Source organism: Rattus norvegicus, chromosome 11 (assembly GCF_021556685.1).
Source record: "Rattus norvegicus strain SHRSP/BbbUtx chromosome 11, alternate assembly SHRSP_T2T, whole genome shotgun sequence".
Taxonomy (NCBI): domain Eukaryota; kingdom Metazoa; phylum Chordata; class Mammalia; order Rodentia; family Muridae; genus Rattus; species Rattus norvegicus.
The window spans coordinates 31,412,784-31,425,517 of NC_141544.1; the positions used below are offsets into that span (position 1 = coordinate 31,412,784).

Sequence of the window (12,734 nt, forward strand, 5' to 3'; positions counted from 1 at the left end):
AGACAGGGTCTCAAGCTGAGGCAGGTCTCAAGCTCCCTATGTAGTTGTAGATGACCTTGACATTCTGATCATCCGGCTTCCATTTTGAGGGTGTAGGGGTTGTAGATGTGAACCCCCACACTCAGGATATGAGGCAGTGAAAAGTTACAACCAGGGGTTAGTAGGAGGTAACCACTCTCCCAGCTGTGCTACATGCTAATTATTCCTAATGAGGAGATAAGGGTGTCATGGAGGTACCGAGGATTAGGCCAAAATTAAAACCATCTTCACAAGAGAACTCGCATTTAAACTAGGTTAAGAAGAGTTTCTTGAAGTAACTTTAATAGACAAGTATGGATTATATGTGATGACTTGACAAGAAGACATCAATATAAGATGCATAGAAAGTTCTAATTTATCTAGATGTCATGATGCTGGGACCATGCCACGAGAGAATAAGGAGGGCTTAGATGTGTGAGGACAGTTGTTTCTCAAGTGAGGGCCACAATATGTTTGCTAAGGGATAAAGTCTCTGGCTTGATAAATTCAGGGTACAAATCTTCCTAGATTCTTTCAACCCACCATCATGTCATTCACAAATCCAGGCTGTTACTTTCTTCTATTCTCAAATTCTAACACATAGTAGAATAGTAGCAAGATGTTGCGTTTTGTATGAAATAGGAAAAGCCTATAGTATTGAAACCTTTGTGTTTCTGAAATCATTGCTTGCACAGTCAGAAACAAAGGACTAGAACAAGTGACATTATAGGAAGCCTGCAAGCATATAAGCAAGTGTCCCAAAGTACCACTCCAGGCACACTGCACCAGCCAAGAAATCACTCTGTGTAATGTTACCTTAGCTCCTGTCACTCCCTTCTAGTGCTCCAAATTGGTTAGTAAAACTTTACAGTAATTGGCGACAAAGGCAGCTGAACAAAAGAACATAATCCACATGGACTTTTTACCTGTTATCATATAAAAATTCTCTTTGGCAGAATTTATTGTAGTACTAATGCTGGGTATATGATGCATGTGTTTGTTGATTTTTCTCAAACTCTATCTTCAAGGCATATAAAAATGAGAATAAACTTAACATCCCTGAAAGACATATTCATAATAAATTACTGCTTGAAAACTGCAGTTTTCAAGTTTAATTGCCTTGTTCCTCTCTATAAATCTATAGTGTCTCGCGGTATGAGAGGAATAAATGAGAAGTGGGATTCAGGACTCATATGCTACAAGAACTTAATGCCAAGGAGAATATTGTATTTCATTACCTAGTTACCTTACAATTGCTTATGAGTTAATTAAGAAATCCAGTGAAAGAAAATAGTTGGAAACAATATTGATTGTTGAATAAGTTACCAGATTTAAATGAGCAACCCCAATTTAAAATCTTGTTTAAAATCTAGAGTTAGAAAAATGTTCTTTTAAAACAATAGGAAGTTGCTACTATTACGCTGATGTTATTTTGATGTAAGTCAGTAGGAAAACTGATCGAATTAATACTGGTTTTGTCTTCCTTTGTGTGAATTGCTCTGGTGTCCACAGTGGCATAATCTCTGAATTTTTACTTTTATTCTACTTTATAGAAACAAGAAATATCTAGGCTCCATCTTAGGCAAGTGTTTTAATATTTATCATCTACGTGATATTTATTAAATTCTAAGATACTAAATAGCTTTCTAAGTACATAAGGTGTAGTTGCTGCAGTTGGTCAGTGAATAAATTAGACTATGTCATGTCAAGTGAGCAATTTCACAGAACATTTTTATGTGATATTGGGCATTATAAACTAAACCTCTGGGCATGCTTGTAAGTTCAGTAGCACTGAGATACATTATTGTTTTTATATCACATCTTTAACTTGATTTTGAATATCCCTTGCTCATGTCCGATAAGAAAGACAAGTACAAGTATATATTGACTTTATTCATTTTTTTTTTCCAGAGCTGGGGACCGAACCCAGGGCCTTGCGCTTGCTAGGCAAGCGCTCTACCACTGAGCTAAATCCCCAACCCCGGCTTTATTCTTATAACTTAATTGATGGAAAGGTGCATTGGCTCTTTCGTTTTAGCTTCTGTAACCTCTTCCACTATCTTGTCCTGCCTACAGAAGGCATTGGGCATTATGTTTGGATAGGTTTCACAATCGCTTCACTGATTTGTTCAACATAGTTCAGCAGAAAATGTTGAACGCTTTCTTCTGTATTTCTTCTTTTTAATTTTTATTAGATATATTCCTTTACTTTCATTTCAAATGTTATTCCCCTTCCCGGTTTCTTGTCCATAAGCCCCAATGGGTATTCTTATTTCTAACATTTATTTTCTCATTCTTGAGCCATTCCATGCACTTCTAGAATATTTTATGCATCTAATAGAGCATCAAGAACTCAATTCAATTAATGAGTTTGTAAACTGACAACTAGAAAATAGGACACTAATTTAGATGCCTGTTGATTATTTTCAAGTCTCATGAAGAATGTCTTGAAATATTAAGCTATCTTTTCAGTCTGTTATCAACAATTATTTTTCAAAGGAAACCATTATTATTATTATTATTGTTGTTGTTGTTGAACATTATGTGTGTGTGTGTGTGTGTGTGTGTGTGTGTGTGTGTGTGTGTAGATGATATTTGGAACTGTTAGTATTTCTTCATATTTTAAAAATAAATGTGACTAACTGACAATTTTCAAAGTGTTGGGTCCTCTTTTTTCTGTGTCTAAACATCACTGTGGTTTCTTCACACTGTCATGAACTTTCCACGGACTCTAAATTGTTGTTATCAGTAATAAATCATTTTAATTAATGAATCAGGGTTGATTTTACACTTCAAACACTGCACCAGAACATATTGTACAGGGAGAGGACATTTATAGTACCAGAAATATCTTTCTTATATGTCTGTAATCTGAGATAGACAGATTAGTGAGATAAAAGTAGAACACAGAAAGTACTGTGAAAGCACAATTCCACGTCCTTGAAGTCAGCATGATAAAGTCTTTTGCCTTGAAAATTTATGTTACAAGGGACATGAGTCACCCCCTTTCAAGTTCATTCATCCTGTACACAGCATTCATAAGTCACTAGGAATCTTTCATGTTGTTCTTGAGTCACGTAGTTTATGTACAAATGATTTGCTTTAATAACTGACCCGAAAGTACAAGAATAACATTGAAAATTTGTGTATTTCACGAGAACACCATAATGTGGCTTTTAAAATGCAGTGAAATGTTTATCACAATAATGTACACGTATGTATAGGAAGAGATATAACACTTGCAGATGCTCTTCCATGTATTGTAGGTTTATCCCTTGATTAAAACCATCATTATAGATAAGGCCATGCCAAAGCTGCATTAATACAGCTAATGAACTAACATCCTACCTCAGATTAGCTGTATTAAATTTGCCCAGAGAACTTGTATTAAGTTATAACTCGGTAAAACCATGGAAGAGGTCTACTTTGTAATAAAGTATGGGATGTTTTATGTATTTACTAAATACTAAAATTACAGATTAGAATGTAACACGTACATTTTATATCACAGTGGCCAAATTCTAAAGTTGAACCATTGTATGTTTGTGACTTCGTGTATAGTGTTCAATTTTACCTGATACTTTAGGAATTCCAGGGGTCTGAGAATTTTCAAACAATTAGGAGAGAACAATTGGGAGAGATTAGAGTTTTTGATATTGTCGAGTTTATTTAAATAGTGGGGCATACTTTGGCCATTTACCATGAAGAGTAGGTTAAGGCCAAGGCAAGTCTCACCATGGTGACCAACTAAGTGTGAGCTGAAAGAGGATGACACCAATAGGCATGCCATACTGTACAGGGGAAAACCCCACCAGACCTTAACCCTACACAAGGAGCTGCAAAAAGCTGGGAGTGAAAGAGGTGGGTTTCCCCAGAGAAGAACACACCAATTGTTCACTGCCAAAGGGTCAGCCCTGAACACATACATACAAGTAACATAATATGTACTCAACAGGTTAGATTTTGTAATATATATACACATACATATACATACACATATACATGTATATACCTATATAATACATGCCTGAATATATCATATATATCATATATCTGATATCTTGGACATATCACTTATATATAGACTATGTGTACCTCATATATGAGTTGTATGTATATGAAAATACATGTATGCATGCAATAACAATGAAAAAGGAGGCCATCAATTAGAAGAAAAGCAGGGAGGGATATATGGCAGAGTTTGTAGGAAGAAAAGGGAAGAGAGGAATGTAATTAAATTGCAATCACAAAAAAACCCAAACAAACAAACAAACAAACAAACAAAAAACAAGAGAAGCACAATGTGCAAATGACTAGGATTCTAGAGAAAATGGCACTTCATAGGAAGACCTGGGCAGGCAATATGGCTCAGAGTGAAGACACTTGCTCTCAAACCTGGTGATTTGAATGTGATGCTGAGACTCATGTAATGAATGAGAGAACTGACTGACTCCCACACGTTGTCCTGTGACTTCTATATGTGGAGTATGACACATGTCTTCTATTTGTGGAATAAATCAATGAATAAATAGAAAAGTAACCTCCTGGGAACCAGCTTATAGTACACTTCTACGGAAAAAATTGACTAAATAAATTAAGCCTCATTTTATTACTGATGATAACAGGACCATGTTTGCAGAACAACCCTGTCTCTGTTGTGTGCAGAGAATATAGTCAAAAGGGAGTGTCTGAATATCGGATAAATCTGGCATTTTTTCTAGAAAACACTTCAATCCTAGTGATTTCTTGCCTGGCAATGGATATTAAAAATAAGAATGCAAGAATAAGTGAGACAATAGTGATATTATTCCCAAATACACAACCATGTTTGTTCCTTAGAGAGTTTATGAAACCACTGAGGCACCAGATAATTTCTAAATAATGGCAAAAACTTTAAAAAGTATAAAAAAATATTAAGACTCCAGAACAACTGGAGCCGGGCTATCCAAAAGCCGTTTCCTGTATGTGGGGTAAGTTCTTTTAGCTGGACTGCCTTGTCTCACCTCAGTGAGAGAAGATGCACCTAGTCTTACAGAGATTTGGTGTACCAGAGTGGCAGGATAGCCGAGGGGGTCCCTCCCCAGCGCAGAGGAGAAGGGGTGGGGGGATAAAGGCAAGGTCTGTGGGCACAGGTGACTGGGAGGTGGGTGTTGAGCAGGATAGAAAGTGAATAAGTAAAAATAAATAGATAAATAAATAAATATTTCAGGAATGAAAATATTTTAAGTGAGTATTAGCTATTCATTATATATTTCCTCTGTATAATATTTTACCTTAGCATTTTTTGCTTACTGTAAATCGTTAACACATGATAACTTATATAATCTTGTGTGGATCTAGATATATACATATTTTGTTATTTTAATTTTTTACAGCTATTTTAGTTGACAAATAGTTTTGTATGTTTATGGCAATCAGTGTCATGCTGTTATGATTCACCAGAAGTTGGTGAAACAATTACTATTGAGAACTCACCCATTGTGCTAAAAGAAAGCAAAGTTGATTCGATGCTAGGATTTATGATATAATTTATTGTAAATCATTGTTATAGTTTAAGCCAATTTGATGCTGTAAGAACTAACCTGAGGTTGTTGTACCAATTGGTGTTGAGAAGTTATCCAACGATCCTAGAAGAAAGAAAAGTTGCTTTGATGCTCAGATTTATGATATAATTTATTGTAAATCATTGTTATAGTTTAAGCCAGTTTGATGCTGTAAGAACTAACCTGAGGTGGTTGTAACAGTTGGTGTTGAGAAGTTATCCAAAGACCCTAGAAGAAAGAAAAGTTGCTTTGATACTCAGATTTATGATGTAAATTTATTGTAACTCATTGTTACAGTGTAAGTTGCTTTTTCTCATGGTATTTGTGTGGCTGTTGTTTGTGGTTTTAGTTGTGGTTGTTGCATCTTTAGCACCTATTGTAGATATGTTATTGATCCTGATTTTAGGTTGCCAGTGGACTGAAAAGATAGGTGACATTAAAATAATCATCACTGAGGAATATGGAGTGGCTGAGAAGCACCTAAAGAAATGTTCAACATCCTTAGTCATCAGGTAAATGCAAATCAAACCAACCCTGACATTCCAACTCAGACTAGTGAGAATGGCTACGATCAAAACCTCAGATGACAGCAGATGCTGGTGAGGATGTGGAGAAAGAAGAACACTCCTCCATTGTTGGTGGGATTGCAGACTGGTACAACTTCTCTAGAAATCAGCTCCTCAGAAAATTGGACATAGTACTACCCGAGGACACATCTATACCTCTCTTGGGCATCCATCCAAAAGATGCTCCAACATATAACAGGGACACATGCTCCACTATGTTCATCGCAGCCTTATTTATAATAGCCAGAAGCTGGAAAGAACCCAGATGCCCTTTAACAGAGGAATGGATACAGAAAATGTGGTACATCTACACAATGGAGTACTACTCAGATATTAAAAATAATGACTACATGAAATTCATAGGTAAAAGGATAGAACGAGAAAATATCATCCTGAGTGAGGTAACCCAGTCACAAAAGAACACAAATGGTGTGCACTCACTGATAAGTGGGTATTTGTCCCAAAGCTTAGAATACCTAAATAAAAAAATCACAGAATATATGAAGCCCAAGGAGAACGAAGACCAAAATGGAAAAGTCCTTGGTTCTGTGAAGTCTCGTTTCTCCAAGGTAGGGTAATGCCAGGGTGTTGAGGGTGGAGTTGGTGGGTAGGAGTGGGGGCATCTTCATAGAAGCATGGGGAGGGGGTATTGTTGGAGGGGGGAAAGGTGATAATATTTGAAATGTAAATACATCAAATATCTAAGAAAATAAAATGATAAATGTAATCATCACGTATTTTAATAAAATGATTCAAGTACTATTTAATGCTTCATCCAATGAGGCTGGAGAGGTAACTCAGTGGTTAAGAGGCCTTGTTATTCTTACAGAAGACCTGGGAAGTCTACTCTGCATCCATACGGTAGTTCTCAACCATTTGTAACTGTAGTTCCCAGGAATAAGGCACCCTCTTCTGACCTTCATAGGCACTGGGCATATACATAGTGTGCACACAGATAAGCAAGAAGAACATTCGTTCATAGAGTATAATAAATAAAAAAATGAATGCATTTAAAATATAACATTGCACATAATTTTAGTTTATTGTGAACCATTAGTATATATTATATTAGTATATTATATATTACTCAACTTTCTCCTTTGTCTCTAGATGCATTCATTAAATTTCCTGTATGATTCATAAAAAGTTTTTTACAGCTATTAATTGCTAAATAATTGTGCACCTTTATGGGGTTCTATACGAGGTTACCATTGTACTGTTTAGTACTGACCTCCATGAAGTCATTGCAGGAATTGTTGTTGTGAGAACCCAAGATGCTTTAAGAAAGTAAAACTGATTTGAGTACTGATTTTAAAATAGGCTGTAAAATACTGGAAACGACTCGAATATTTGTCAAAGGACATCTGTTTTTTAAGTTCCTTTTTTGCCAAGTTATCACACTGTCCTATTTATTATCTGGCTTTGATGTCTTGTGTGAATTTCTAGTAACTGAATAATCTACTTGCATAATTTCTGAAAGCGAAGTTTTCTTTGTTTGGTATTAATTTAAGAAAAGTAACTATTTATGCTATAGTTCTATAGAATGACATATCCAAATACCAGATCTTGCCATTCCTAGAAACAGTGTTTTTCACTAATATATTTGAATGAGGTCAATCTCAAAATAATGGTTCTCATAGTATTTACTGGAAATGAATTATTGTTTCAGCCTGAAGTACTTTCCTCCTCTATGTGATATATTCTAACTACCATTCTCCCTCCTAATCTCCTTACAGAATGTCCCCACCTCTTCACTCAACCTAATTTACCCCCTTTCTTTTTGCTCATTAAGAGATAAACAAACACTAAATAATAAAATATAATATAATGATTATTTGGCTTTCTTTTGTTTTTGTTTTCTTTGTTTTTATTTTGTTCTTAATTTTTTAGTATTTTTTCTAGAATTAAGAGACTCAAATGTATAAGTCATAATAGAAACCAAAGCATGCCTGTCATGAAATAGGTTCTTGTTTTCAAGCTTAGTGACATGAATTTAGTTCTTTAAATCTGCAAGGAATAAAGAGAGTTTTCCTAGACTTCAGCAAGTGCACCATGGCAGGTACACACACACACACACACACACACACACACACACACACACACACACACACCAGACACACAGAGAGAGAGAGAGAGATGAACAGACATACAAAAATGAATATAAACATGCATTTACACACACACATGCACACAGATGCACACACATGCACACAGATACACACACATGCACACAGTTGCACACACATGAACACAGGCATACACATACATTCACAGAACGAAATTATTAATAAAATAAAGAACAATATTAAGGCCAACCTGAAGTTGTCATTAAACTGCTAGCTATTACTTATCTACAAATACAAGTGAAATTAAAATTATTATTTCATATTTTAGACTGGTTATAAGGATTTTATTGTATAATATTTCACCTAAAAAGTTTATTTGGACTATTTTTGTTTATCTGGCTATGCTTTGATTCTATGCTTTTATGTTTTATTTTAATACTTTATAGTTATCTTAGTTGAAGACAATTTTGTGAAATTATGGGCTTAAATGTGATGTTTTTGATACATAACTACAAAGCAAGATAATTAAGTTAGATTAATAAACTAAGCTTTAGTATTTATTACTCATTGGCTTTTAAAATATTAAAATGTAGGTTTTAGACTTTTACCCAATCTTTCTTTTGTAAGAGATGATGCTTTTCAATGATCATTAAGTTAAAATCAGGAATCACTAATCTTATGCCTATGAACTAAAAGTTTCCAAACTGGATACAGGTAGGAGACACGAGGTAGGAGACATGACCGCTCATCTCATAGTCGAAGCATGCCTCCTACCTGACATTTTGTTTTCTGACACTGACATGACCTTTGTTACCCTGAGCATGTTATTTTTCTTTATTTAAAAAAAAAGATTAACTTGTTTTTTAGATGAGGGAGTGTCTTGCCTCCATGCATAGATATGCACCACAAATATGTGTGGGTTGTTCATGCAAGTCAGAGTGCTTGGATAACCCGGAACTCGAATCACTAAGAGTTGTTGGCTATAATGTATATGCTGAGTCCAACTCAGGTCTTCGTCAGAGCACTGAGCTATCTCTCCATCCTCCTATTTATTCTTTTTTGTCTTTTAAATGTGCAAAAGGTCACTTTCCTAACAGGTCTGCCTGAAATCAAAGTGATGTAATGATTGGCCCAGTTATGTACTTGTCTCAAATATTGTGGAAATATCATGAACACTAGGAGTATTATCTTTACAATCTTCTGATTTCCACTTATTAGTGATATATAGTTAAGATTGATATTTAGGATAACTTCTCCAACGCTCGAGGGAAAACTAGTAATCACACAATTTTAGGACACTGATTTCGAAGAATTTATTAAACAAGACGCCTATTGGATCTGGTAGTTGGCAATTGAGTTTTCAGATTTCTGGTTACTATTTAATAAACTAGTCTTGAACAAAAAGTTCCAACATTCTCTGGAGAGAATTCTACCAATAGTGATGTTACCATGATGAGACAAGAGGAAGCTCTAACTATTATGAGTCAGATAGAAATTTAAATAAAAGAGACAGAGAGGTGCTGATGTGGACAAGTTAGCAAAGAGTTTGGCTTGCTTTCCAGAAATGTAATACATTTCCTCAGTGATTATTTTAGAGGTGTGATCTCCAGCATCTTATGACATGGGTTAGCTGTAACACAATACGCCTACAATATACAGTTGAAAATAAGAGTATTGAAATCAGAAATCTGTCCTTGACATAAATAGCTAGATATTATTAAGTTTATAATAACCTCAGCTACATTACTTCTAACCGAAATATGATTTTCATATTTTAAAATGAAGACTACATATCATAGTTATCTGCAGAAATAAAATATATTCTTCTATAATGTCATGAATTTTTGATGATCACTGAGTAGTGAGCAGGTGAAATGGTGTAGTCAGCAAAGTGCCTGTCATGTAAGCATGAGGAACTGAGTTCAGATCCCCGGAACTCCTAGAGAATTCAGGTCTGACCAGACAATGGTGGCACATCTTTAATCCCAGCACTTGGGAGGCAAAGACAGTGAGTTTATGGCCAGTCTGCTCTACAGAGTGAGTTCAAGGACAGCCAAAGCTACATAGAAAAAAACACCCTGTTTTGAAACCTTCTCCACTCCAAAAACAAGGCCTGGTTGTGTATCCTATAGCTGGTGTGTGAGGAAAGGCAGGTGGGTCCCGAGAGCTTGCTGTTCAGCCTGTTTGGCCAACATTTTTGTCTGAAAACATAAGATTGAAAGAAGGATGCAGAACAGCATTCTTCAACCGCAGGTCTATATCTACATGTTCACAGACATTACTGTACTCACAAAACACACGCACGCACGAGTGCGCGTGTGCACACACACACACACACACACAAACACACACACACACACACACACACACACACACACACACACACACACACACAATGTGATAAATACAAATACTGACCTGAAGTTGTCAGAGGGAATGGTGTTGAGAAGTTGCTCAAAGATGCTAGAAGAAAATAAAGATGATTTTATACTTTGCTTTATAATATAAATATAAATCATTGTATACAGTTTGAATATTCCTTCAAAGGACATTTGTATTTTTGAGTTCCATTTTTCTCATAGTATTCCTATTTATTATGTGTCTATGTACTTTTAGGAATATTTTTAGTAAGTATATAATTAGTTTATAGAACTTACCTAAGGTAAGTTTGCTTTGTTCTGTATCAATTCATGAAGAGTATCTAATCATTCTTGCTATAGTTATAAGGAATAGTTTATATTCAACTAATAACAAAACCTATCAGACTTTCCATTCCCAGGAATAATAAAAATAAATTTAAAAATCAAATATATTTTAAAAGTTGTATAATGCAAATATTAAACACACATAGCAAAAGTTAAGCTTGTTGTGTTTACAGATATGTTTTAAGATAATCAGAGAATCAAATATAACATAACTTTGACTTGAGCCTGTTCTTGAGTGACTTTTGCAGTATAGTATGTGGTATGTGTAAGACAAACTAAAGTCAACTCAAGAAGATATGGTTGCCTTGAACCACGATCTGAGTTTTTGATCATTAATTTCATCTTTCAGGTTATGCAAGTATATGGACCCCTTACAATTAATTTTAACACATCTGTCAAATAGTTTGTCAAAGAAACTACTGACGTGAACACACATCGAAGAGAAAATTTACTCAGAAAAAAATTACTTGAAAGAAATCAAGCGTTCTTTTTCAATCATATAACTATTATAAGCAAACTTTAGTGATGATCAAGAAGAAAAACAATAGTCTCAAAATGCCTGGGTCAGAGTTCCTTCTCTGTTGTGAGCAGTATATGATGAGCAATTCACCAACTCCTCTAGATTTTGTTCTACTTTTGCGAAATGGGAGTGGGGACATGATTCCACAAAAAGAGTCTGCTAGACTTATTTACAAAATGCTTTGATGGGTAACATATTTGGTATAGCTAATGATGGCTAATGGTAACTTTCAAATTAACTTCATTACATGTTCGAAATGCACTATGTCCACTCTATAGGCTGTACTGAAGGAAACGTGGCTTTACTTGAGATACAGAGAAATTTACCTAACATCTTGGCAAGTAATTAAGGACTCAGCAGAAAAATAACTGGAAATTGTGCTTCATGAATCAGTCCTGTTAAGAAAATTATCCTATACTAATGTGTCATAGGTGTGAATCAATTGCTAAAAAGTCTAAACACAGAAGGGACATATCCTTCTGCAAGCTGATGCAGTTCATTGAAAAGCAAATCTGCACTGACTGTCTTTGTGCTTTCTCAGAACTGATGGTGGTCATTCAGTTTGTCTCTGCTGTTTTTGGCATGTGTACTTATCTACTGATGTTATTTTGGATATGAGTGTCCTAATATTTGCAAAATATGAATTTGGAAATATACTTAGCTTCAGCATCTAGAAATAAAGCACTGTGAACATAGAAAAGTAAAGAAAATTGCTGCTGGCTATAACTAAACTACACAGACTATAAGTATATTTTTGAACTGAATGGAGGGGAACTAGAATAAAAAATACAGTAACATTAGCACATTTTTGTTAGTTTTAATAGTTGTGACAAGATAAGCAACTGAAGTGAAGAAAGGTTCATTTAGTCTCATGACTCAGAAGGTTCAGGTCTAGGAGACTAGCTCTGTTGTTTCTATCAGAGATGAGGCTGGACAGTTATGGTGAAAGAAAATGACTTAGTTTGCTTTCCTGTTGCTGCTATAAACAGCATTACCAAAAGCAACTTGGACAAGAAAGTGTTTATTCCTACTCCTTATCTTACTTGGGGGCAGGAACTGAAGCAGAAGTCAGAAGAAAAACTCTGCTTACTGGCTCCCTTTTAATAGCTTGCTCAGCTATTAAACTATTATAAGAAAACTATTAAACTATTATAAACAATCTAGGCCCATCTCTTCAGGCTAAGCATCAACTACCATGGGCTGATTGTTCCGCCATTAAGAAGAAAATGCCCACATACATGACCATAGGCAGATACAATACAGGCAATTGGCAATTCCTGAACTGAGACGGTTTCTATTGCTCTGGTATCTTAAAC

At 35.2% G+C, this 12,734-nt stretch overlaps 1 protein-coding gene across 2 annotated transcripts in view; it reads right to left on the minus strand.

Moving 5' to 3' along the window:
* Nucleotides 1–12,734, minus strand: part of Tmprss15 (transmembrane serine protease 15) — a 122,681-nt gene that overhangs the window by 94,993 nt on the left and 14,954 nt on the right. Inside the window, 4 exon segments of one of the 2 annotated variants that reach the window (NM_001105895.1) lie at nt 5,458–5,501; nt 5,601–5,645; nt 8,444–8,478; nt 10,612–10,656. In NM_001105895.1, the coding sequence (NP_001099365.1) occupies nt 5,458–5,497 (40 nt within the window). In that variant the 5' untranslated portion in view covers nt 5,498–5,501; nt 5,601–5,645; nt 8,444–8,478; nt 10,612–10,656. 2 annotated transcript variants of the gene reach the window in all.